The sequence below is a fragment of the Vanellus vanellus genome, assembly GCF_965231255.1.
Source record: "Vanellus vanellus genome assembly, chromosome: 1".
In the NCBI taxonomy this organism is placed as follows: domain Eukaryota; kingdom Metazoa; phylum Chordata; class Aves; order Charadriiformes; family Charadriidae; genus Vanellus; species Vanellus vanellus.
The window spans coordinates 109,664,038-109,689,065 of NC_138905.1; the positions used below are offsets into that span (position 1 = coordinate 109,664,038).

Consider the following 25,028-nt stretch of genomic DNA (forward strand, 5'->3'; position numbering starts at 1 on the left):
GCAATGATATCAACAGTAGTATTAGCACAATAATTTCCTTGAATGCTGTTACTATTGAGTTTATGGCTATCTAGTATCTTTTGCCTTTTAATGTTAATTCTGTTTATAGAACATTATAGAGTTTTGTAAAACATTAAAAAAATCAGCTTAGTTGATTGCCCATCTACGTATGGATAAAGTTCAACTATTTGTAACAACAGGAAACCTAACAAATAACTTACAGTTATCTGTAATTCTCTCTAGACTGAAGGAGAGGATTCTCCATGATAGAGTGGAGATTTATGTGCTTCAAAACTAAAAGGTAGACTTGAGAGCTGGTTAAATGTTCAGGATGGTACCTCCTTCCAACTTCACATGAAACCAGGCTTACACCTGTGAACGTTTTTGTTTGTTTGGTTTTTTTTGTTTGTTTTTTTTTTTTTTTTGTTTTTTTTTAAATTTACTCAAGGCACTTGTTAAGGCTGGCAGAAGATTCTGCCTCCACAGAATGTTATCTATGGACACAGAATTCACCAAGCAATCCTGCCAAAGAAAAAAGTTTCTTATAATCGTTCCTCCATCACCAGCATCACCTTCCCCCCAACTTTTCCTGTTATTTCAGTCCTTTCATTCTTCCTATTCAAGCAACATGGTTAGAAAACAGCAACCTAAACCAATCAGTGAAGAATGAGATGAACAGAAAAAAAGCTGAAAAAGAAACTTAAACATTTGACAAGAAAACAAGATAAAAGAAAGTCTTCAACTATGAAATATAAGAAGGCAAGCTATGTGAATGAAACATGGACAGAAGTACCAGACAAGCAGCACAGAGAATGCAAATATGTAAATACAAGAGCATATTTTTCTCCATGTCCTAGAATAAATCTAGATGTTTCAACTCCAGTGATTTCTGCGTAGTAAGCTAAGGCATCTCTCATTATCTGGCCTACGCAGAGGAAAATGTTCTAGAATTACAAATGCAAAGCACTGACAGTGAGATTTCGTATTTGAAACTTGCTGAGCAAGCTATACGTATCTTTCATTATAGCAAAAAAAAAAATAGGAAATAGATTTAACAGGAGAGAAGAAAGACAGAATGAATAAGAAATGTCCATAGATTTATTCCATATCATATGACAGCAAAATATACATAAATCTGCCTTCATTCCTTACTTCTCCACACCAATATATTGTAGCTATAGCTGGTCTTTACTTAAATAGATGTAAACTACTTAATCTGAAAGAATTTTATTCAACAAATTAATCAGGCTCTGAGGGAGAGATGAGTTCTCTGAAGAAATGACACTTCATTTGGCACATTGAGTTGAATGAAGAGGGCAATGCAAGAGGAGGAAGGTCAGACAGCTGAATGTCATCATGCAACAATAGGTTTCCTCCAATTTCAAACAGGTCCAGGTCCAGAGCTTCTGCTTCTTTCTTCACTCCCTCCTTAGCCTATTTCGACTCCCAGAAACATAGCTGAGGACAGAGGATCAGTAAGGACAGGCGTAGCTCAATGTTTCACCGCACCAGTGTCTGCTCCTCCCTAGACCCTGTCTCAAATCAAGCAGTGTTGAATCACCCTCTACATTTTTTCTCTTCCTTAATGCAGTGCAGTGGGACCATCAATTAACAGGAAGGAAAACGTTACTAGAGGACAGATTCATGGTCTGTGATTCTACCATTCTCATCCTCCTGTACATCAAAAGTTGCCTTGCTTTAAATGCCAGGTAAAGAGATGCAGCAGCAACATCAGTTCAAGTTACCCCTTCTTCCTTCACCATTTACACTAGCACACCTCTTCCACCATCAACTATGTTCTTAGAGACCTCCCTTCTGCCATGGAGTTCCTGAGTGTGGTACAGGGCGCGTCCTTTATATTAACAGTTAATCCAAATTTGTTAGCCAACATCCACATGCAGTGACAAAAACGTGTCGGTTTTCCCACGCGGTTCTCAGCAGGAAGAAGGACAACAGCACTTATGGGCTAACACTGAAGAATGACTGAGGCAACATCTGCTGTAATTTATGAGGGAAAATCCTTGGTCTCAGCACTTGCAGCTTTCATGGAAGTAACCGAAAACCTTGGTCATACTGTAGATGGTATTTAAATTACTCCTAAAGTCTGGATCAGGAAGAAAAAGAAAAAGAAAGCAACCACCACACACAAAAGAACACCACATGCACTCTCACCCCCATCAGCAGACTCTAAGGTAGAGACAGCTCCCTGTAATTTAACAACTCCTCCATCTCCATCTTTCCCTGGGGGCAAATTCAGCCCTGACCTAAACACACACAAATTCCATTAAATTATACTGGGACTGAATCCAGTACTTCCAGGTCACCCAATACCCTCAGAAATATGGGTGAAATCTATTTTCTTCAAATGGAAATAACAAATTGGTACAAGTTGCTGCACTATTTTTCCAATTACATCATCATTGAATTTCTCTATTATCTGCATGTCACTAAATTGAAACAACAAGATATTCTAAATTGGTAATGAGGCCTTTAGCCATTCACCACTTATTCCTGTTAAGGAATGATACAGAGACCTGCTCTGTTCTCAGGGAGTCATCTGTTTCTACAGCACAAATCGCAGTTCTCTGCAGTCACATGTTCTATTTCCTCATTGATGAAACTCACACACATGACCTCTTTAGCAATCTTTCTTGAGAGATATAATCATGGTTTCAACACTGCTTTTAAGGGTACGTTTCATTAAGCACTTAAGGAAAGAATATATTGTCTATACATTCATCCTGCAATCAATTTCAAGTGAAATCTGCCATAATTCTCATGATTTCAATAGTTTATTAATAAAGACAATATTGTCTAATCACTTATACCTGTTATAATATATAGCTACATAAAACCATTTTTAACTGCAAAGGTTTAAAAGTAGCCAATGACATTTGGTTAAGCACACTTTTAGACCATTATAGGAGGTGATGGTCAAGTGACTCTTGCCACACTACACAGTTAATTCAAAAAGCATGTTTTAGAAAGTGAATAAAGGGTTTCATAAACTAAAGGAAGAGCAGCATGATTATTAACAATTCTCTCTTTCTACTTTTAACAAATGCATGCAACATTACTTTTTGAATTCTGAAGACATGCTTCAAGAATACTGCATATAACGAAGTTTGAAGATTGTTTGTAAACAACTTCAATATGTTGCATTTAAACTGGCAGGACCACGATGAAGACTTTCTGCGTACTTTCTAGTCCTAGCAAAAAACAGAAGGTATCAATCATCCAGTTTTAACAGCAGCTGACTGAAGCTATTCATTGAGACGTTCCTTGCTACCACTGTGGCCCCATGAATAAGTCTCAATGTCTCCCCCTCCTTTTTTTGTTCCTTTAAGTGGACTCTTAACAGCACAATTTTTTTCACTCTCTGAATAGCTTTGAGACCAGCTGAAAAGAAACACCATTACTAAAAACAAAAGTTTTCAAAGAAAAAGTGGGAACAAAGTGGACATATTAGAGACAACTTGTGATTCATGGCCTATACTGTGCTTTGCCCCTCTTTTTACCTCAATACACTCTTCGGTTTTACTGCTGGATAAGAGCAGGGCAGCCTACTGCACTTCTCCTAGCAACCAAAAATCACTTAGAGAAAAAAGGCATGCTGTCTGCTGAAAGGGAGAGCAGAGAAATTTGGGGTCATACAAAGCCAGATGTATGTTCTTTTGCATTTTATCCTAAACTGAATAGTTGTCAAAAAGGATTCAGTAAACAATAATAAACAGTTCTGTTTTACCCTGATTCATATTTAATTAAATATCTGTTTGTCTACTTGTCACACATTTCATTTTCTTTTAATTCAGTGTTCTAACAGTTCCTACTACTGTTTACAGTTTTGCCTTCAGGGACATAAATTGTATTCCTTATGGTTTCTAAAGTTACTTTCTTTCATTATAAGTGTGCAGAAATATAATTATATCTCTACATGGATAAAAACTTTTTTTTTTAAATCTAGATGTGCACACACAGAGAACTATTGTTAGAGGTTTGAAGACAACAGTACTAAAGGACAATTTTATCATAGGATCCCCATATTCCAAATGCTGGGATTTTACCCCATGAGACTTGATCTTACAGAACAAGCTGTCTGGTCTCATTAGGTAAACATCACATTGCACAGTTTAAGATTAATCAAATTCATGCAAAAGAAAAAAAATTACACAGAATTTTATAATTCAGGCATGCATCTGAATAGATACACCACATTCACTAGCTTAAAACCAAAGTACTATATTTTAAAATCCAGTTTGGTAACAAAACAGATGTAATAGATCAAGGGTAAAATGCAGTATTTCCGATAGTCTATTCCACTGAAAGTCCTTTGTTTAATAACTCTTGCCTTGACGTAAACCAACTCTTTTAGTTAGCCTACTGAATTTCTGTTACATATCATAAAATCATATACACAAAAAATCCAGCCACTCTATCACAGCACTTCTGCAATGCATCAAGTTAAAGCCAGCAAAGGCCTTAGTTCACTGCATCAAATCACAGTTTAGCATCTTCTTGCAGCCGCTCCAAACAAATCTGGACTCAATTTAACAGAGAGGTTTATTCACTTCATGGATAAGTGATATACAAATGACATAGCAATGATAATAGCCTAAACATACTGTGTATAAAACAACCTTGAAGTTATGAGGCATCAGCACTATCACGTTAAGCTTGACAGTAGCTTTTTGCTCTCCTTTTCTCTCCCTATGCTGCTTGACTCAGCTACATGCTCTGTAGCCCAACTCCTCTGCTATTCTCTCTCTCTCCCCTCATTCTCTGTTTCAAAATGGAGTAGTCCTTTAATCCATCAAGCCATGGACCTGGAATCAGGCTACTATGTCACTCCTCCCAGCTTACAGTGTCACTTTTCTCCCCAGCAAACCATCAGAGCAGGGCAGTGTACATGTACAAGCAGGACCAATAAGCATCTCCATGTCTTGAAGGTGACACAATGTGTTGAGCACAGTATTTCGTCTCTGGAAAGTGTGAAGGAGGATGCACCCACAGATTCTTTTTCTGCAGCCTCCACTATGGAATGACAAACCCAAAGAGATCAAGTTGACTGGGGAAAGGAAATCCAGGTGAAGAAAACACAGCTTTTCCAGCTAGCTCCTAGTCCAACAGCATTGCTATGCCATTTGAATTCTTCATAACACTCATACAAAAGAAACTATTGCCTGTCCCTTAGTTACAGAGTTCACTTTAGGATACTACATAAACTGTTAAAATTGACCACTCCTTTTTCCAGGATGAAGTCATCTGGACTATAGGACATACTGGCTTTGAAAACTGCACAGAATGACAGCTTGAGAAACCATTATTATAGGGCTCACATAGCATTAAAATACTTCTCATAACTGTTTCTTTACTCTTGACATTTTCACAGCAATAAAAATGTACCTCTAGTACCCTGGCACTAAGAGTTCCTCCATTCTCTATGAATGAGAAACAAGTTGACTGATGTTAGTTACCTGACATTTTGGTTTTAAAAGGTTAAATTTTTTCCACTGTGTTTCTCTTGTAATCAATAGCAAGTGATTAATAGAAGTGAACTATGCAGTTTACTGTGTTTTACAACTTGCTGCTGGCCGTTTATTCTTTAAGTATTTGTCCAATCTGTATTTATGGCAAGCATATTATAGAGATTCTTCTCACCTTGGCACACTACACTGAAGTTATATAGGCAATGCATAAATACAAACTAAAAGACCACATGCTGCAACAGACATCGTGGCATACTCATCTAGGTAAACTCTAATGAGTTAGATCATATTTCATCTCCTGACATCCCACTCATCCTACCAGTTCATTTCCATATATCAGACCAAATAAACTGTTCTCTTAATCTGAGAAAAAGCAATGAGAGAAAATTAAATTATAACAAAGCATAAAATAGTAAAACAACAGGTCCCTGTCTTTTACTGTAGTCAGACTGAAGAATTCTGCTGGAACTGAAGGAGTACAATGAGGACTCACTGACAAGAAAGGTAATTCTACAAGCAAACATCACATATCATTAAGGTTGCTCCAAATCAAGTTTAGAATGGTGTCTTATGCAATGAGCACCTGAAAATTATGAGGAATGAATTTGAAAATGCTTTGTGTTCTTCCAGTCATTCACATAGCTAGGTAGAGCTGAATGAGTATCTCCACAACCAGGACAGATAAATAGCATAAAAAGTTTGCAATAGAACCTGGATGCACACAATCTCAAGTGGTTCCAAAATATACACTGGAATCACTAGAAGGTGGCCTTCAGTTATCAGCAAGCCAAAGATACATTGTTTCCTGGCAGAAATATCAAGACAAACAAGTAACGTCATCATTAAACAAAATGAAGCTGCATGTTTTTTACTGACATGGTTTTGCAGTACAACTAAATTCAAAGAGAAATTAAGCACAGGGAAGGATATTTGTAGATCTATCCAGAACATAACCAGAAAGTTAACTCAAAACCCAGTTAAAAAGATGTGTAAACTCACAGAGATCTGCACATAATAACAATTATTTAGTGAGTTTACCATTTGCTTAGCCAAAAAAATAGCTGGGGTAGGGTGGTAAAGACTGCAACTTCAATGCATATGCACAAGCTACTTCCTCCAGAACATTGTTTAAATTAATATCTTCATATCATGTTTGCCCATAATACAAAGATGAATCTCAATTAGGTTTGGCCACTAGAGCACACTGGCTCAATATAGGTAACAGCAGGTTATTACATGGGTAATACTGGTTAGTTTGTCTATTGTTGTTCATGTATTTATTGATGAAGGTTATTATTTTAATAAAATTAAGAGCACATCTTGGATCTCTTCCACAGCAGCAAAGCCAAGATAAGCTGCAGAGATGGAATTAAAAAGCCATTTCTTACTTCATGAACTTTTGGCTTGACAATATGTTAAGAATGCATATTATTACATCCACAACCCAGCACAAGAAGCAGCTTTCTGATTACAAAGGGATACGCTGTACTAGTAAAGATTACATTACGTGATTTAAGATGCAAGCCTTTACTTACAGTAAGTCAAGATATCACCACTGGCCTTCAAGATCTTTCACACAAAGGACCCAGTAGCAAAATTGTTATAAATTTCAGTAATGCAGAATCAGGTCCTAAATTATCAAGGCCTTGTTGAATTATCCACTATAACAATAAGAAGAGTTAACCAGAGGTGATTAATAGTTATTTTATTAAGGAAAAGGTTTGAGGTGAGAACAAGACTCGACAATGCAATTTTATTTCTGGACACATAACTTCAAGGGCAGAGAGTCCACGGTTTGCATTGTAGAGTAGAAGCCAGGTGTGAGAGTAAAGATGTTAAGACTAAAACCTACATCCACAAATCTTTATTTCTCTGCAATTATTTTGCAGTCAAAGATGTCATAACTAACAGTTCACATGACTAGTCTTGCATAAAAGGTATCCTCAACAGTCTCTCTGAAGTAGTGATTTAAGATTAGATTCTGTATCCTCCTCTGTACCAAAATCAAAAGGAGTATTTTGGAATATACAAGGCACGTGTACTATAAAAATGCAACTGCAAGAAAGATTAGATAACAATAAATGTTCTGTAATAATTCAGCAGTTACATGTAGGAAATGTCTGTTCAGTCAGAACCAAAAAAACAACACATGTATTTATTTGGCAAGAGCAAACACATACTTTCTTTTGCACACAAAACAAAGAAATTGCTATAGAAATGTAGAAAAGAGCACCAGTATCCCAGCCTCTTGGCAAGAAACAGCATCAATATGATTACTAAGTATCCTCCACAAGGTTGGTATGAGAGGTGGTGAGCCAGATGGCAGCCACAGGAAGAGCAACCTCTGCCACGCCAGCTGAGATAACAGATAAAACCTGACAGCAGCGTTCCTCTTAGGTGGCTGAAACAGAATGTACAGAACCTGTTAGCAATCTATTTAGCTGAGATCAATATATGAATAGCAATTCAAGGGTAGCAAATGGCTAAAAAGCCATTGCATACTCTTTAGTAATTTCCACTAAATGGTTCAGCAGCGGACAGAGCATGTCTTGAATTTAGTGCTATGAGTCTACACAGCATTGCTATAGAAAAGCAGCTCCTGGAAACAGAGCTGACAGGACAGACTAGCCAAAGCCTTCATTTCCTCTCACTGAATTTTTTGGCGCATCTCCTTGATGCTTTTTATGCATCCTTAAAAATCTACTTATAGCCTTTTGTCTACTTTTAAGATTACATATCTTTAGCCTGCAGTGCTAAAACTTATTTTCCTTAAGCAACATCAATCTCATCATTCCAGAAAGTTCCTAATGGGAGGATTATTGTAATAAGTGCAACTCAGGGAAAAGTTTAAAAACCTCTATTCTACCTTTTCTGAAAGAATTGTGGGGTGTCAGATGTTTTGCAGCATACCAAATTAGCAAAGGAACAAAAAAAAAAAAATAATATTTGGATTATCACATTACTTTTCAAACACATCCACCTCTGGAAGTGCAATGACAGAATTTTGTCATTGCCTATCTTTTACACATAAATATATGCTGTTGCAATAACAACTTACCAGACAGAAAGTAAAGAAAGCAAAACATGAAGACTAATTCAGCAAAATGTTTGATCATGGGCATAAATTCATCCCTACTCAGCAAAGTTTTAAAGCATATAATTAACTTGGAACACATGTTTAAATTTTTAATAACTTCAGTGAGATTCTGGATAGGTTATGGAAGCAGATTCTTAAATGCTCTGCAGAATTGGGTCCTTTGGTAGAACAAGCTAAAGGAAAAAAACTCTCCACTTCAGATTTTTACTCTTAATGCATTAAAATGCACACATTCCACAGAAGCAAAGGTTATCCATCAACAGCAAAACTCACATGAGAGATCAAGACCCTGTCAGCTCTAATGCTCACTGGAAGAATATACTCTAGCTTTATATGTAAGCCATGTTCTCTGATAGGCAACCGAGACCTGCACAAGGCCACAGATGTGTAGCTCACTGGTGTGAAGAAATAAAATGAATTAAAAAAAAAAAAAAAAAAAAGAACGCTTGAGGCACCCCACTATTTCAGATGCATATTTTTCATTAAGAAAGTAAGTGCTTTTGAAATATACTAATACAGAGATAAAATGCTGCTTTAACAGAATTATTCTCACATATCTTCAACACCACCACACATTCAAGTGCATGACACTTGCAGTTTTCAAGGGACAATGGCTAAAAGCCAACCCTGACATAAAAGGTTGTCATTTTCACTGAAAGCACTACAAGTCCTACCTACCAGGGCAAAGTTTGGCCCTCTAAAACTAGTGTCTGTGGTAATATCCCCACACAGCAGTTGTGAACTTTTCTGTTAATATTCATTGTTTCAAGCTTTACCAATGATTGGAAGAAAGATAACAAAACCCACATAAAAATGAAAGAAAAATCAATTGAACACTATTAAAAAAGCATGTAAACAACTGTTTTAACTCCAATACCTAGTATTTTATTTTCTGGTACAGACTCTGTCTAGTGGGGTGGTGTTTTGTTTGGTTTTTTGGGTTTTTTTTTTTGTTTTGTTTTGTTTTTTTTTGGGGGGGGTAGGGTGGGGGTGGTGGTGTTTGGTTTTTGTTTGTTTGTTTGTTTTTTAAAGAGCAGTAACCAAGATTGATAGCTAAAGAAAAAGAAAATTACAGTTATTCCCCAAACAGACTGCAAGAATATGGGCAGGGCGAGAGGAAAATCATAAGCACAATAATAAGAATTATTATAATAATATAGAAATATATATGTATGCTTTTTGCCATTTTCATTGAGCTTTGCAATTTTCAGGTGTCATAACAGCATGGACAAAGAAAATAACTTTAGAAGAAAAAATTATCATTTTGATCTACACCACTATGCACTGTGTAATGCCACTTTTGAATCACCAAGCAAAACTAATGTCACAGGGAAAAGGACAGCTAACATGCCTCAAATGCTACAGTGTCTCTGTCTGGACTGGATGCCAAGGGAACAAAAAAGGGAAAAAAAAACCAGCCCCACAAACCCAACAACAAAACACCCTCAAAACCAGAAACACACTAAGAGGTAACTTTCAAACACAGAAAACAAACCAAGGACCTATTAAACAAGCAGCCTGTTGTGTTTTGCCTTTTTTTCTTAAATTAAAGCATTACAAATAGTGCTAATGTTGATACATATCTTTTCAAAGCAACTGGTGGTATATGTCACCCTAAGGTGTAATTGTAATTACTATGCTCCTAAAGAGACAGAAGTACTGCGTGCCAAGCTTGTATGCCAGTATTTCTTCAAAGCTACTTGTTAGTCATTTCAACCATAACAGCTTATCTCTACTTGGTCATGATATGCTATCCATCAGCCTTTTGATTTATTTAAGAGAGTTATTAACATAGGCAAACTTGACAGTCTCTGCAATATCTTCCCACAAAAGGGAAGGATCACATCTATTGTGGGCAGTTTCTTGGCATTTTATTCTAATAGTCCAGCTCTAAATTAGCTACATGCTTCACCTGCACCCCCACCCTTGTCCTATAAGGCTAAACTAGAAACAAAGGTTCTACTTGTGTTCCCCATGACAAAACCAGAATAAATTATGCCTTGCTCCTGTCGTTCCAGCAAGCTGGTTAATTGCATTTGTTTCATATATCTCCAAACAGCCTGGTACATTAATTACATTCTGTAACACCAAGCTCCTCTGATTCACTCTGTCACTTCCACTGAGCTCTTTAATTGTATTCCTTCTAGCTACATATAATTTTAAACACTTACTAATAATTACATTTCTACAGCCTGATATTTTCAGTTTGTATACAAAGATATCTCCAGTACTGGTGGTCTTAAAGTTAAGGATCAAAATACGTTACAGTAGGAAAAATAAAGCAAATAGTAAACAAGAACAGCATAAAACTACGACTGTTCTGATAGACACGAATGTTCCATTAAATCATTTCACAGTTAAAACTTCCTACTGTTTAGCATGTACATACATTACGCAGAAATTTTCTCATCGGTAGACAAAACTGAACATTAAACTGCATAGCATATTATGCAACCAATGTAAAACTGTACTTGAATGTACTCCCTCTTCTCGTCTCTTTTGCCTCCTTTCTTGCTAGGGGTGGGGGAAGATGAGAGGAGGGGGAGAAATACCCAAAGCAGCCTGTGACTGCAAACAATAAAGCTCGAGTCCTTGCTTCAGGACTGATACAGTAAATGCTGTAAGCAGTAGCTTCCTGGAACAGTTTGCTCTGTAACAGACAGGCAAAACCAGCCAGTGTCCCAGACGTTAAATTCACCTGAAGTCTAAAAGACTATTTAGAGATGCAAACGCTCAATACTAGGCGGACTGCCGAGCGTTCGGTCTCGGCACACTCTCAATGTAGAACTGTACGCTGTTACAGATGCGCGCTTCCTACTTGTGTGCTTGAACTACTGTAAAGCATCTAACGTCTATACTGCAGTACAGCGCCCACCCCTACTTTGAAAGACCATTTACCCTTGCACTGAAGTTTCCGCCCTACTAAAGCGTACTTCCCCAAGATGCTAATTTATAGTTCCCCATCCGTTACTTAAACTTGAAAACCGCAAGAAGCGTTGTAGAACAGACCCAAAGGGGAGGGAGTGCGGGGGAAATCCACCCTTTTCCCCCAAACGTTGCTAAGCTTCATGACAACGCTCCCTCCGGAGAGCCCGTAATGAGCGGGTGCGAGGGAAGATGATGGGCAGACCCTCGCGCCCCACCCTCGAGTGGAGCCCCACGGTGGCGTGGCGTGGCGTGGCGGGCCGGGACCGCGCCGCACCTGCCCGGCCCCGCGGGAGTGGGTGGAGGCGATGCAGGGTGGTGGGTGCTGTGGTACCCGCCGCCCCGCGCCCGCCCTGCCTGCCTGCCTGCTCTGCAGCTCGCCAGCGCCTGCTCCAGCCTCCGCCAGCGCCAAAGGAGGCGTTTAAGGACTCTGGAAATTCGCCAATTCGCCTCACCTGGAGCCGAGGCAGAGCTAACCCATTTATTTCATCAGCCGGCTCTCCCGGTGGAAAGTTTAACAATAGAAGGAGGCAAAGTAATATCAGCTACAACAGCTGTCTGCCTTTTCTTTCTCCTTCCCGCTTCTCCTCCCCCCCCCCCCCCCCCCCGAAATAAAAGATTTAGCACAGTAGTTTTGTAGTTTTTACTCTTTCCTCGCTACCTCAAGCTGACATTCTTCCATTCATAAACTGCTTTTCGATTAAGTTAGCAGAGGGGAAGGACCGCATATTAGAAACACATTTCCCCCCCCCCGCCCCGAAATACCATTTTTATACCAGAAACAAACTTAAGCTGTGTAATGTTAAAGCTTATAATGCCGTCCATGTGCTGTCCCAAATCAGATTCAGATGAAGGGGAATTCTGCACAGAAACGGCATAACTAAAATAAGCGAACTTACCATAGACTTGAAAAAATGCAAATCCAAAGAGCAGGAGTGGCGTCAGCAGACCCATTTTGACATATTAAAAGCAATCCCGATGGCTTGCGAGACCAATTCCACAGAGATCCAAAAAAAAAAAAGTATCCAAAACCAACAAGAGGTAGGTCCAAAAGTTTTCAGTTTCCTAGCAGCTACTTAAAGTGGAACGGGAAATCTTGAAATCAAAAGCTGCAGATGGAAAGGTCTTGAATGTGACACTTTTAGATCCATACAGATTACAGCAGCGAGCGAGCTCCGAAGGCTTCTGCTTTGCACACACGCTCCTTCCTAAATTCCCACCAATCCAGCCCAAGCGGAGGAATTATTCAAGTGTGTCTAAGACTCTCTTTAGGATCCATGGCAATCCAAAAGCAAGCTCTTTCTTCGGAAGACAAGGAGAGACTCTGAGAAAGGGCCCGATTCCTAGAAAGTGCTCCGCAAACTTCCCGGCACTTTGCAGGAAAATCATTGGCTTGGTTTGGCTATTTTGCTTTCCTCTCGCCCTCCCCCTACCCCTTTCTCTCTCTTTCTCTACCAAATCAGTTCAAGCTGCAGAGTTTCTCACTTAACTTCCATAATAGGAACGCCTAGGCAACGTGCTACAGGAGGGGAACGGCTTCCTCAGCATCCCCTCTAAAATAACGCCCTGTCCCCTACACCTCCCTCCCTCACTGAAAACCAGAGCGGAAACTGCTGGAGGGCAGTAACTCCAGCGCGGTGCCGCGGCGGGCGGGAGCGGCGGCAGGGCTCTGCCCTGCAATTGTGACGGCGGCGGGGGGTGCGCGCGGCTTGGGGTGCGGGGAGGCGTGTGTGTGTGTGTGGGGGGGTCTCCTGCCGTCGCCGCCGCCGCAGCTCTCCCGGGCGGCCGCGGCAGCCCGGCCGTCCGCCGCACCGCACCGCTGCGCTCCCTTCCTCTCCTCTCCTCTACCCTCCCGCCGCCTCCGCCTCCTGCCGCCGCGGACACACCGGCTGGCGAGGAGAGGGAGGAGAATGAGCGCGGCTCCCGAGGCTGCCTGGGGAAGGGAGGCTGCGGGGTGTGGACTAAACCACTGTGCTCCACACCCACGCGTCCCTCTCCTCCCGGGCTGGGGAGATGGGGACGGCGATAGAAGAAGACAGACACAGGACTGGGAATCGGGCTTGCTGCAGGCAGTGCCCCCCCACACACACACACCACCCCCCCTCTCCTCCACGGTTGAGTATAGGTAGAATTTACATGATTGCTCCTCACCGCTTCCCATTTAATGGGCAGCTAATTTTTCGGTAAGTGATTCCATGGAACCGTTCTCTAATTATTCATGCCCTCTCCCGCACGTACACAGACACTTGGGAGTGAGACCCTTGAAAAGATCTCCCCCAGAGATTTCTCTGCTGACCCGCTCTGTGGAAAAGGAAGCAAAGGTGGCCAATAAAATAAAATAAATACAATAAAATGGATCACGCGTGACCTACAAAGCCTGTAGGACTGGCGGGCTCGCTCAGCCGAAAAGCAGAAACGAGCAAAGCTCCCGCCCGGCGTCTCCCGCGCCCTCCCCCGGGCCCCTCGACTGCAGCGCCATTCCCCTCAGCCGGAAAGTTTCGCGGAACCGACCGCCGTCCCCGGAGAGGGCGGAGAGGAAGGGAGACGAGAGAAGGGGCTGCGTCTGTCCCCCGTCCCCCCTCCCCCGGCAAGGCACAAGGGAGAAGAGCCCCTCTCCCCGACACGCGCGGCAGCGGCTGTCAAACGGCTGAATAAACCCCAAACCACCACAGAAAAAAAAAAAAAAAAAAAAAAAAAAAAACCAAAAAAAAAACCCAAAACCAACAAACAAACGAACACAAAACCAGCCAGGAGCCCGAAGGAAGGAGCAACGTGGACGAAACCAGAATTTAAACGGGGCCGGTGTCGGAACGGGGCAGTGGGGGTTGACCGGACAGAGGCACACCCGAGGGCGAGGCGGGCGGAGCGGCGGCCCCGAGGTGACGGTTAAGCCGGCCGTTGCCGCCGCGGAGCCAGCGGGCGCGCCGCACGGTGAAGCTCGAGCGCCCCCTACTGGCGGGCGGCAGGAAACGGCCGCCGCCTCCGGCCCGGCGCTGCCTTTTGTTGCGGCGGAGGCCGCCGCCGCGCGCGGGACGTGGGGCGGGGCGGCCCCCGCCCTCCCCCGGCGCGCGGGAGCGCCCAACGGCGGCGGGGGCCCCGGGGAGCTTCCTGTGGGGCCGGCCGTGTGGAAAGAGCGGGTACCGTGACAGGAATGAGTGACACTGAGGAGCTACGGAAGGGCCGCGGAGCTGTTTTCAGTAGGCGGTATATCAGTCTTTTCTCCAGGGGAGAACCCGGAACGAGCAGTGTTACACGTAACTTTTCCAAAGAAACCTGTTCGAATACGTTGGTGGCATATTTAGCTAGCTTATATTTTTAGGGTTTTTTGGGAGGGACGTGGAAGTTGAGGATCGTTTTAACACAGTGGTGCTATGTGAAGATTAAAAAGTGAATAAAAACGTGGGAGTCAACGCTTTGATGCACGAGCAGGGCTGTTTAAACAGAAAGGACTTAACCTTCTTACGTGGTAACCAACTAATCCGAATATTTTTCTCTTATCAAGTCTTGCTTTTTTTATTTTGCCTATACTAGATGTTTATTCTTCTAGCAAGGTCTTCACGTGACGGATTTGAACGTATTTCTGCCCACATGTACTCAAATAAATGGTCTGCAAGTTATTTCTTACTTGATTCTTGTGTGTAATTAGGACAAATATTTTACTGTCGCCAAACGTGGCAGTGTAAGGTGTTTGTACGTTTTTTTTAAGTGTCTGAGAAGATTATTGCTATTCCATACAAAGCCAGATGACAACTCCAAAGCCTCCTTATGCAAATCAGGGACTGATGTCCTCCTATATTCACAATATGCCCTGCAGATAAATATATATTAATGCATCTAAAGACTACCTTGTGAAGAAGGCTATAATTAAGGCTAATAAGGGTAAGGTGGTAAAAATGGTGTTCTTTGTCAGTGAATTGTGAATTGGCAAAACCAAAAAACCATAAATCACCTACCTGACGGCAGTATGTGTAACAAGACATGAAATATTAAAGAATATTTCCCTTTGTAGTGGACATTTCAAGGACACAGTGTTAGTGAAAATGCTGACTTGTTTATTACAAAGTTTTAAATTGGAAATAGCTATACACTCTACAGTTCTCTTTCTGCTTCTCAAATAAATTTAAGATAAATTTAATAAGAGCTTATATAGACCAAAACACTTTGTAGGTCTATACAGTCTTCAAAACCCTTAGGTACAGAGGTACCTGTAAAAGGGCATAATGACTCATATAAAAATTCTCAGTGAAATCAATGGATTATTCATTATAGTCACTACTGGTTTATTCATTCAATTTTACAGAATACTGCTTTTCTACTATTAAACACTTTGCAAAACTTTGAGAAGTTTAAGCCAAATTTCATCAAGCATTTTCAAGCATAAAATTCGGTAGTTCGGTGATTTTTTTCTTTCTTTGAGACAAGTTAACAGTCCTCCAAAACGGCTATCAGAGTCTGAGAGCATTGGGAAACTGGCTTTTGTATTGGTGCTGTAAGCCCAAATTCAGAAAACTTAGCTAAGTTTGGCTAGTATACAAACAAACAAACAAACAAACAAAAAATAACAGGTCATCTGGAGATCTGCTGGAGCATTACAGTAGAGGTTCACATGTGTTATGGCTTACAAACACAGGACATGTCACAGATCAGAGTCTGTGAGCAGAGTTTGCTCGGAACAGTGTTTGCTTCCATTACAAGATGCAGTCCAGATACTGGAATAAAGAAACCATATGCTTGTCTCTCCAGTCTTTCAGTAACCTCCTCTGAACGTGGCCAACAAGACAGATGTTCTTTGCTTGAATAGCAAAGTCTACACAGATGAACTGAATGTGCCAACTATTTGTTTGGCTATGAGCAATATGCCACCTGATAAAATACTTGTGTGAGCAGGATGAGGAAAAGACATGTTAGTATTGGTGCACATAAAGCTTCAGTTCAAAGAGTATTGTTGAAGTGGGACTTTAGAACAGGGGAATGGCACAGTAAGACTGACCTGATTCATACTCAGGTCAGTCATCAAATGAGGCAGGACTAATTTCGTAATACAGCAGTAAGATCAGACGTATATCAGTGGTACAAGTAAAGGTTTCATTGCTTCCCCTGTCTGATATTTCATATCTTTAATTCATAGACTTATATACCTGCATTAAAATATATAGTCAGTATATTAAAGACCAGATCCAGTGTTTAAAGTAGAGTGTTCTAAGATTAGCCGCCTTTTCAGGTGAGCTGTACCATTTACAGCATTTTTCTTCTAAACCATTACCATTTCTGGTGTTACAAACGTATATAATGTACACTACTTCTGAGTTCCCATAGAAAACCTCTTGTTATCTTCTCAAAGAGGAGAGGTTGAGCTCAGGTGGATCATGCAGAATTTATTCTGGATACTAAAGCTACTCATCCAGCAAATTGCTGAAAGTCACTAGAGATCTTTAATATCCAAAAAGATACACGTGATATGATGGCCATATAATTTAAATGTAGGTAACTCATTTAAGTATTTAAGTTAGGAGGCTGGTCTTTCTAGACCCTAGAGTAAAGCAAAAGGCAGATCAATAGGATATTTCAGAGCATGTAATGTTAGGTAGCCTCAGAAACACGAAAAGAAAAAGGGAAAAAATGCCACAGTGAGCATGGACTTTCCCAGAGAACATACTCTTGTATTCCTCTGTACTACTCTGTTCCAGGTCATGAGGTTCTGAAGTCATCTGACTGTTGAAAACATGATGAGAGAACAGAATTTATAGGTTTTAATCCTTATAAATGCTGAACAATTACTATTATTCTTGCTGCAGTCAATAGAGTCTTCCACAGGAAGACGGGACACTGAGAAGTAAATCAGGAACTCAGTCCAGGAAAAGAAGACATGTTGCCAGAAACAGTGGAAGCACTGTGGCTAGATCTCTTTCTTGAAGGCCCCTGAAAATTAGTTTTTCTTCTGTCCCTGGCTACCACAATTTTGACTAACTTACTTTCTTACAACCACTCGTGGATTAAAAAAAAAAAGGGTGCTGGAAGCATGTGTTTCTTTCTCTGTATCACAGGTGTCTCTTACTTGCAGCACAGAGGGTCACCTTCTGCTTCAACATTAAACATTCTTGAGTTGTGGAATCTGACTTCAGCATGTTCCTATGAAAATACCAATCGAGCAACACTAAGAACCCTATTTTGAAATGTTATTACATTGCTAGACTGTGTTAGTATGTCTGCACTATTTTTACTTACTAGTACAGCTACAGTGCTTACCACAGTTATAAGAATTATCTATACTGTTGGTAAAATAAATATTTGGTAAATTAAATTATAGCAAGTTTTTTGATATACATCATAAGCTCAATTTATGTTTTGCATCCACAGCTCATTACATTTGCAGAGCCTGGTAACAGAAAGGTGGTACAGTTTCTCGACAATTTTTAAAACAGCCTCACCTAAAATAAATTTTACTTGAATCTTTTATTTTTAACTGAAATTTGGAATAGGCAACAAGCACAAATGTTTATATAATAGATATAATGTTACCATGTAAAAATTTTGTAGATCCTACTTTCCATTTGTTCTATGGATGTACTTTTACCACCCATAATAAAAGATACAATGTCTTTCACACTTTACAGCTTGGTCAAAAATTCAAGAAAGCAGAGAAATAATTCTTAGTTAAAAAAGCGTTTGAAAGTGGCTTATACAAGAACCAGGGTCAGATTTCTCCTTTCTAGGGGCAGAAGGGGGAGGTGAAAGGAAGCTTCTAGTTGTGGCATTCACAAAAGAATTGATAAGTTTACTGCTGTGTGAAACACAGGTCTGTGTTTTCCTGCTGAGTAAAAGATGGCAGCACACCATCCTTTGAGATAGCTGGAGCTGGCATTGTAAAAAGCAACAATATCTTTACACTAAAGGGATAAGAATAGCATATATTAGAAATGCATCTGTGACTTAATGTAGAAGCAGCTGAAACTCAAAACCTGTAGTGTGATGGGTACAGTGCCTGTCACAGTCATGGGCACTAAAGTTGTTTCAAAACTGCTGGGCTTCATATAGACTTGTATAGACTTGCATAGAGTAGGTTGTACTGGACTCTTTTCAGAGGTGCACTGGAACAGGACAAGAGGCAACAAACACTAGTTGCAGTGTGGAAAGGTTTTAGTTAGATGTCAGGAAACAGTTTTTTACCATGAGAGTGGTCAAATAGGTGCACAAGGGGGCTGTGGAATTGCTGTCGCTGTCACTATTCAAAACCTAATTGGACAATGTCTTAGACATTGAAGGCAAACCTGCTTTGAGTTGGACTAGATGATCTCCAGAGGTCTCTTCTGACCGATATTTTTCTAAGGTTCCATGATCCTATGTCCGGCAATACGGGCAAAATTCTGACCATGTAAGTGTACTTTGTTTGACACCAAACGCCAAGGTTTCTTAGTAGACAATTATGAACAAGTAAATGTTCATTAGTATTCACTTCTGTTGTAAACTTACATAAAACTGCACACACAAGCTATAAATTAAAGAATTGCTTGGTTTTCCTCAAATTTAAGCCATTTCTGTTGCAGTACTAGGAGCCTTTGTTGAGTGACTCCTATGTAGGCCGAACAGTGTCTATTAAGGAATAGAAGAGCATTCCTTGTTCTCTTGTGACAGGAAATGCTTCTCTTTGCAACTGCAGTATCTAACATTTATAGCCTTTCGACCAAGTGTGGTAAGTTGCACATCAAGCTTATGGCTCTCTCCACGTAGACTGTAGCATGGGTTCATTATTTGCAACAGGACACGCTGCATCCCTTCCAGTCTTTCCACAGACTACACCTAGCTAGCCTTTTCCATGTCAGGAATTTCTTCTTACACACTAGTATTTTCATCACATCGGTATGTCTGGACTTCTCCCACCTGTAAGTGCTGTGAGTCTTCCTGTCTGCTACATCAGGTACTTCTATTTCCCTCTCTTATATCCAGGACTGTATGTAAGTTCTGTGTTTCTTTGTCTAAAGAAGGAAAAGTCAATTACTTAATAAGATGAAGGCACCAATTATGGAATAAAGTGCTAATCTACATAAATAAGGACATCAAAGACATATTCTATCAACTACAAATAAAATAAGACTCCAAGAGTAATTTAGTTTATTCCTTTGATAACATAGTCCTCTATCCAGACATTCATTTTTATTAAAAATTAACAGAACTGCACTCTGCCCTAATTTACATTAAAAAAAATAAATCATTCCTTAAGTGACAAGCTAAGCTTAATTTCAAAAGACAGTTTAGGTTTCCAGAGGGCATAAGGTAATCATTGAATCATTCAAAAAAAGAACGAGCATTTAAAATGAAGAACTGGAAGAGGATAAAATCTGCCTACATGAGAGATGCAAAGGCGAAATTCTCGCTAGAAAAACGTATTTTGTCATAGTGTGATCAGGCTGATTCATATGAAAATAAGTGTAGCTACTGCACCTTGACTTCCAAGCATCAGAAAATCAAGTTATACAACAACACAACATTTATAACTGTACACAACGATACGCAAATGAATCTTTAAGATGAACACCATATTCCTACATAATAATATTATAAATAACATATTATGCTCTCTTATTAAAGGACATATGTCACATTTTCCATAACAAGTGCATATTGACAGCCAACTACATTAGCCAACAATATTTACACTTTAATTACGGCTTTTAAAATGGAAATATGTAACTATATATGTACATAAGTTGTTAATGGGACAAGAATTCCTACAAGGAGATCCACATGTAAGTGTCTTTTATGTAGATATCCATTTGTAGGTGGGCAAATATTCTTTACAATCGGAAGTGTTTAATTTAACAATGTAGGAAACAAGATTTATTATGTCATTAACAAGTCAATTCACTTGAAAATTCTAATAGACACATACAGTATTGTTTTTCAATCATAAATGGCTTTTGAAATTAGCTGGATTTTATAGTTACTGTTTTGTAGAAGAAGAAGCCAGACTCACTGGGTTCCCTTTGTTATCTCTGGCCTCCAAAGCGTCAATGCACGGATAGGTTATTGCTTAGCATGATTTCTGCTGTACTACAGTCCTCAACTGTAATCATATATTAGTCAAACCAAGGACCTGTTGTGGTACCGCAGAGCTTCTGATTTATGAAGATGTCAGCTCCTGAGAATCTGGTCCATCACTATGGTGGCAACCCTAACAGCATTAGAGGCTGTTGCATGTTTCTGCCAGTGGGTTGTAATGTTCCCATCAGGCTATGATTCTTTTTTGCAATATGGTGCTGTCAACACTGTTCTCATCAGTTATACATATCAGTGGATTATTAACAATATTTGTCAGACTTCGATATTAGTTTTGTCCCAGAGCAGCCTTGCCTCACTTCAGCAATAGAATTACATTTTGCAGTGTCTCAAGAAATGCTTTTAAATTAGAATTGATGTTTCAGTCATATGATTTTTCACTGCTGATGTAATTTAGTTTTCTATCTAAATTTTTATATGAGTATATGACTTATTTTTAAAAGTGTGATCCTATTGAAGGCAGCTGAAGCACAGAGAGTTCCCACAGCAGAATTTGGGCTATTACCTCTCCCATGCATGGCAGACTAAAAGAGTGGTCAAGACTGACATAAAGTTCAAAAGTAAATTGAAAAGAAACGTAAAAGAGGAGAAAATGAAACTTCAAAGCAAAACTTCTTCTTAAAAAGTATGCATTTAATCAAAATGACAAATAAATGAGTACAAATGTAAACACCAACTATCCTGTATAATCACTAAATGAACTAGTGTATCTTGTATATTTTGCAGTGTATCTTGTATATTTTGCAAATCCTATGACAGGATTTAATTGCTTAAATTTTATACAAAATCACCAAACTTTTACCAGGAAAATATGTAGGAATGTTTTTCCTCTATGCTGCATATCCTATTATACTGGGAGCAGCTGTGCCAGTACACGTTCCCTTTAAAACCAATAAAATTGTACATGCAAAGGGGCCAGCTCAGAATACAGAAACAGAAGCCAATGACTCATTTTAACGTCTGTCTCTGAACTGAAACACAAAATAGCAATTACCTCAAAGCTGCTTACTGCCACATCTAGGAAGACTCTCTCACATTTAAAGCACACTACCCACACAACAGAAAATCTCTTTTTTTTTGCATCTCTTTTTTTTTTTTTTTTTTCTTTTCATTGTACAGCTTGCAGTGCTGTGGCTGATGGTAGAATTTAGCATGTTTCAATCTAAGTCATCAGTTCAAATCTTGCCCATGCTGATGGTGACCAAAAGTTATTACTTGATTCCCAGCTTAAATTATTTTAGAGTCAGCTTTTTGTAGACAAGAGAAACACATTGTAAGCTTATCTTACCCAGACAATCAGCAATAGTTCAGCCTTCTAGGACAACCTTAAGAATAGGGTATTTTGCACTGCCATGGCCCAGAAGGTACTTATCTTGAGAATGAAGAAAGAATTGGGTTTCAACAGCATCTACCACAATGAGATCCTGGAACCAGGATTGTGTATCTATGGTCTTCTGTAATATAAACAGTAATTAAATCCCACTGCCACATTACCTGCTGAAAGATTTTTTAAAGGAAATGTGTCTTCCATGATTCTGGCAGAAAGTTATGTAAAAAATTAACTTTCCCAAGAACAAAAGAATAGATACTAGCTCTTTAATCTATAAGTGGCATGTCTATTAAAATGCCAGATTTAAAGTAAATGAGCCGATATATGGAGTAAAGCTACAAGATAATTTTTAAGTAAAAAAGGGTAAATACCCCTGGTTATGAAATTCAAAATACTGTAGTAATGTCTATAGATGTATAGGTGGCATGAAATAGTGAAGACGTGTGCTGAATTTATTATTTTGTTGATATTTAAAAAGAAACAACAGTCCATTCTGAAGAACAGAAGGCAAGAGGTGTTCTCATCTAAATTTGCATGGAATTTACTTGAGAAACTTCCATGACTGCTTACAGGGCTTGAATCCTCACATAACAAAAAGGCACTAGAAGTCTTTTCCCACATCCTTTGGAAGAAATAGTCCAGCTGATTCAAATCATCGAAATACTGCAGCAGGCCACCTGGGAAATTTTTCCTCTGGGAGTCATAGAGATCCTTTTAAGTGATCTGTATTTCAAAGAAAATTGGCTTACATTCTGATGTACTTCATTGTTATCCACCGCTGTTCTTTAGTGGTTCTGCAGGGATAAAGCTGACCATTTAATCATAGTAGTCCTGTCATAGAATTCTGGGTATAAACTTTTTTTTTCCTTCTTTTTTTCCCCTGTAAATCCATCTACTTTTCCTGTCACGTGACCTGGAAGTTGGTTAGTGATTCAACATATGCTTAGTTAGAACAAGTTTGAATCTGTTGATTTTCAAATGGCCATAAATCTACATTGCTCAGATGAAATGCACAACATCTTCTGAGTCAAGAAGGAGCTTGCTTTTTAGTCATCAACAATTCACAGGGTCGACCCTTAAACCACTTAACATAAAAATACCAAGGATTATATTTCTAAAATCTTGTGGATGCCTGAACGTATCAGTGATCAGCATATTTGCAGAAAAGTGCTTTTTTTGTCCCTGCATGCAAGCTTACAGTTGCTTAAGTCATGTCTTTGACAAGCAATATGTAGAAAAACTGATAGAGCCTTCTTTAACATCAACACGACAAAAAGAAGGGAGCAATGACTCTGGAGCTCGATGTCTGATACATGCAGAGATGTCTCTTCTGCCAGAAATAAGATAATAGATGCAAGAATGGCTCAGGAAGGATAGGGCATCTGAACTGCTAAATCCTGAATTTGTAAACAGTGACTTAATGAGAAGACTGCTAAGTCAAATCACAACGGTGGATCAAATGATTGAGGAAAGAGTCTCAAGATGAGCAAAAAAATGAAATGAGGGCTGAGTGACAGCAAGTAAATGTGAAGAACCTCTGGATTCTTATATAGAGATCTTGAAACATCTTAAAACACAGTGGAAATTTTGGATTTTAATTCTTTAGTCCCTAGAAATCAAAGCTATAATAATTAATAACCACATTTCATAACCTAGACAAATAGCAGATGATAGATAGAAGGTTTTTTATGTAGGAAAAGTGTCCCTTATTACATTTTCCAAACTCTTGCTTACCATTAACATTTTAGATCTACATCATATTTAAGATGCTTAAATCAAACTGCTTAATATTCTGGACTGACAGGCTCATTAAGCTGAACAGTAGGACTGCTGTCATATGCACTTCAGGCACTTACAGCAGGAAATTTTCTATTTTTAATTCCAAATGTTTAAAGAGGAATCTTTATCATTAAAACTTTAACTGTCTTTCTTCTCTTTGAGAGACATTACTGTATGTTTGACATCTCAACTCTGATGATATTTTAGTTGTCTCTTACCTTCTAGACTAAGCAAAAGAGTAAAGTGCTGTGTGCAGCAGCTTTGGTGTAGTAGTTCTACACTTTTTAATCAATTAATAATCTCTATTAATTTATGTTTGTCAATATTAAAGAATCACCCACTGTAGCTATAGATGTTTGGACTGGTGACATTGTATAGTAACTCCCATTTGGTCTATGTTATTTTAGCACATGAAAAAATACCTACCAAATTTTATTCAATGTTAAGAGCAAACCAATTCTGCAGAAAAAAGTTTCTCCAAGGCCAGGTTTATCAAAATTATTTAGAGGTGCTTCACAGTGCTGATAGCATCTGTGTGGGAGCCTCACTAGTGTTGCAAGTCATTGCGAGTTAAGTTTCTAGCAATTAGTTTCTTTTGAAGGTTCTTAACAGGTACCTATCTAAATATTTTTACTTTGGCAGTGTACGAAAACTTCCATTGTGCAGTCTTTGATCTAGAGATCTAGAAAATAAAGACTCTTTAAAGGGAGTTTGAAGTGCTAAGTACTCTTCTTTCAGACCAAATAAGAAGTGCAATTCAACTCTTTCAGTAATAAGATACCTGGTAGGAATAGGAATTACCACAGGATTCATCAAGCAGCATGGATAGGCTTGGTCAGAAGCTATGTCATATTTGCTGAAGTAATTACTGATCAAGAAAGCCAAGACAAAGGCCAGAAGACAGTGAATAAAATTGTCATTAATAAGAACTGCCATAAACAGAAGCAGAAGGGCATTTCCAGCGGAAAAGTAGGAACTCAAAGTTAGGTTAGCAGACACCTGAGAAAAGAAACTACTCCTAGTGCTATTTTTGTTATTTTGACAGAAAAGGAATCACATATAATCTCCGAAGAAGCTAGGAAGGATTGAACTTACTTCAGTGTCATGTCTTAAAGAAAAAAGTCACAAAATGTAAGTCACGAAATGCAACTATTTGCCACACATTGTTCTTTCGTATTTGCAATAACGTAAGAAAAGAATAAGGATTTTAGCAAATATTTTATCAGAATATCAGATCTCTACACTAAAATCTAGTCCTAGGTTACAGCCGCAGCTGCTGATAAAACCATTCTGTTTTTTCTGTTGTTTCTTCCGGAAGTGATTCTAAAGTCTGATCGAAGAGCCTATTTGTAGATCA

The 25,028-nt window shown here is 39.3% G+C and overlaps 1 protein-coding gene across 1 annotated transcript in view; it reads right to left on the reverse strand.

The window, feature by feature from the left end:
- ROBO2 (roundabout guidance receptor 2) overlaps window positions 1-12,462 on the reverse strand; it is a gene marked incomplete at both ends in the record, with an annotated part of 475,695 nt that extends 463,233 nt beyond the window's left edge. Inside the window, one exon of the mRNA XM_082489007.1 lies at window positions 12,408-12,462. Within this exon, the coding sequence (XP_082345133.1) occupies window positions 12,408-12,462 (55 nt within the window). The remainder of the gene's footprint in view (window positions 1-12,407) is intronic.
- Window positions 12,463-25,028: the final 12,566 nt, after the last annotated feature.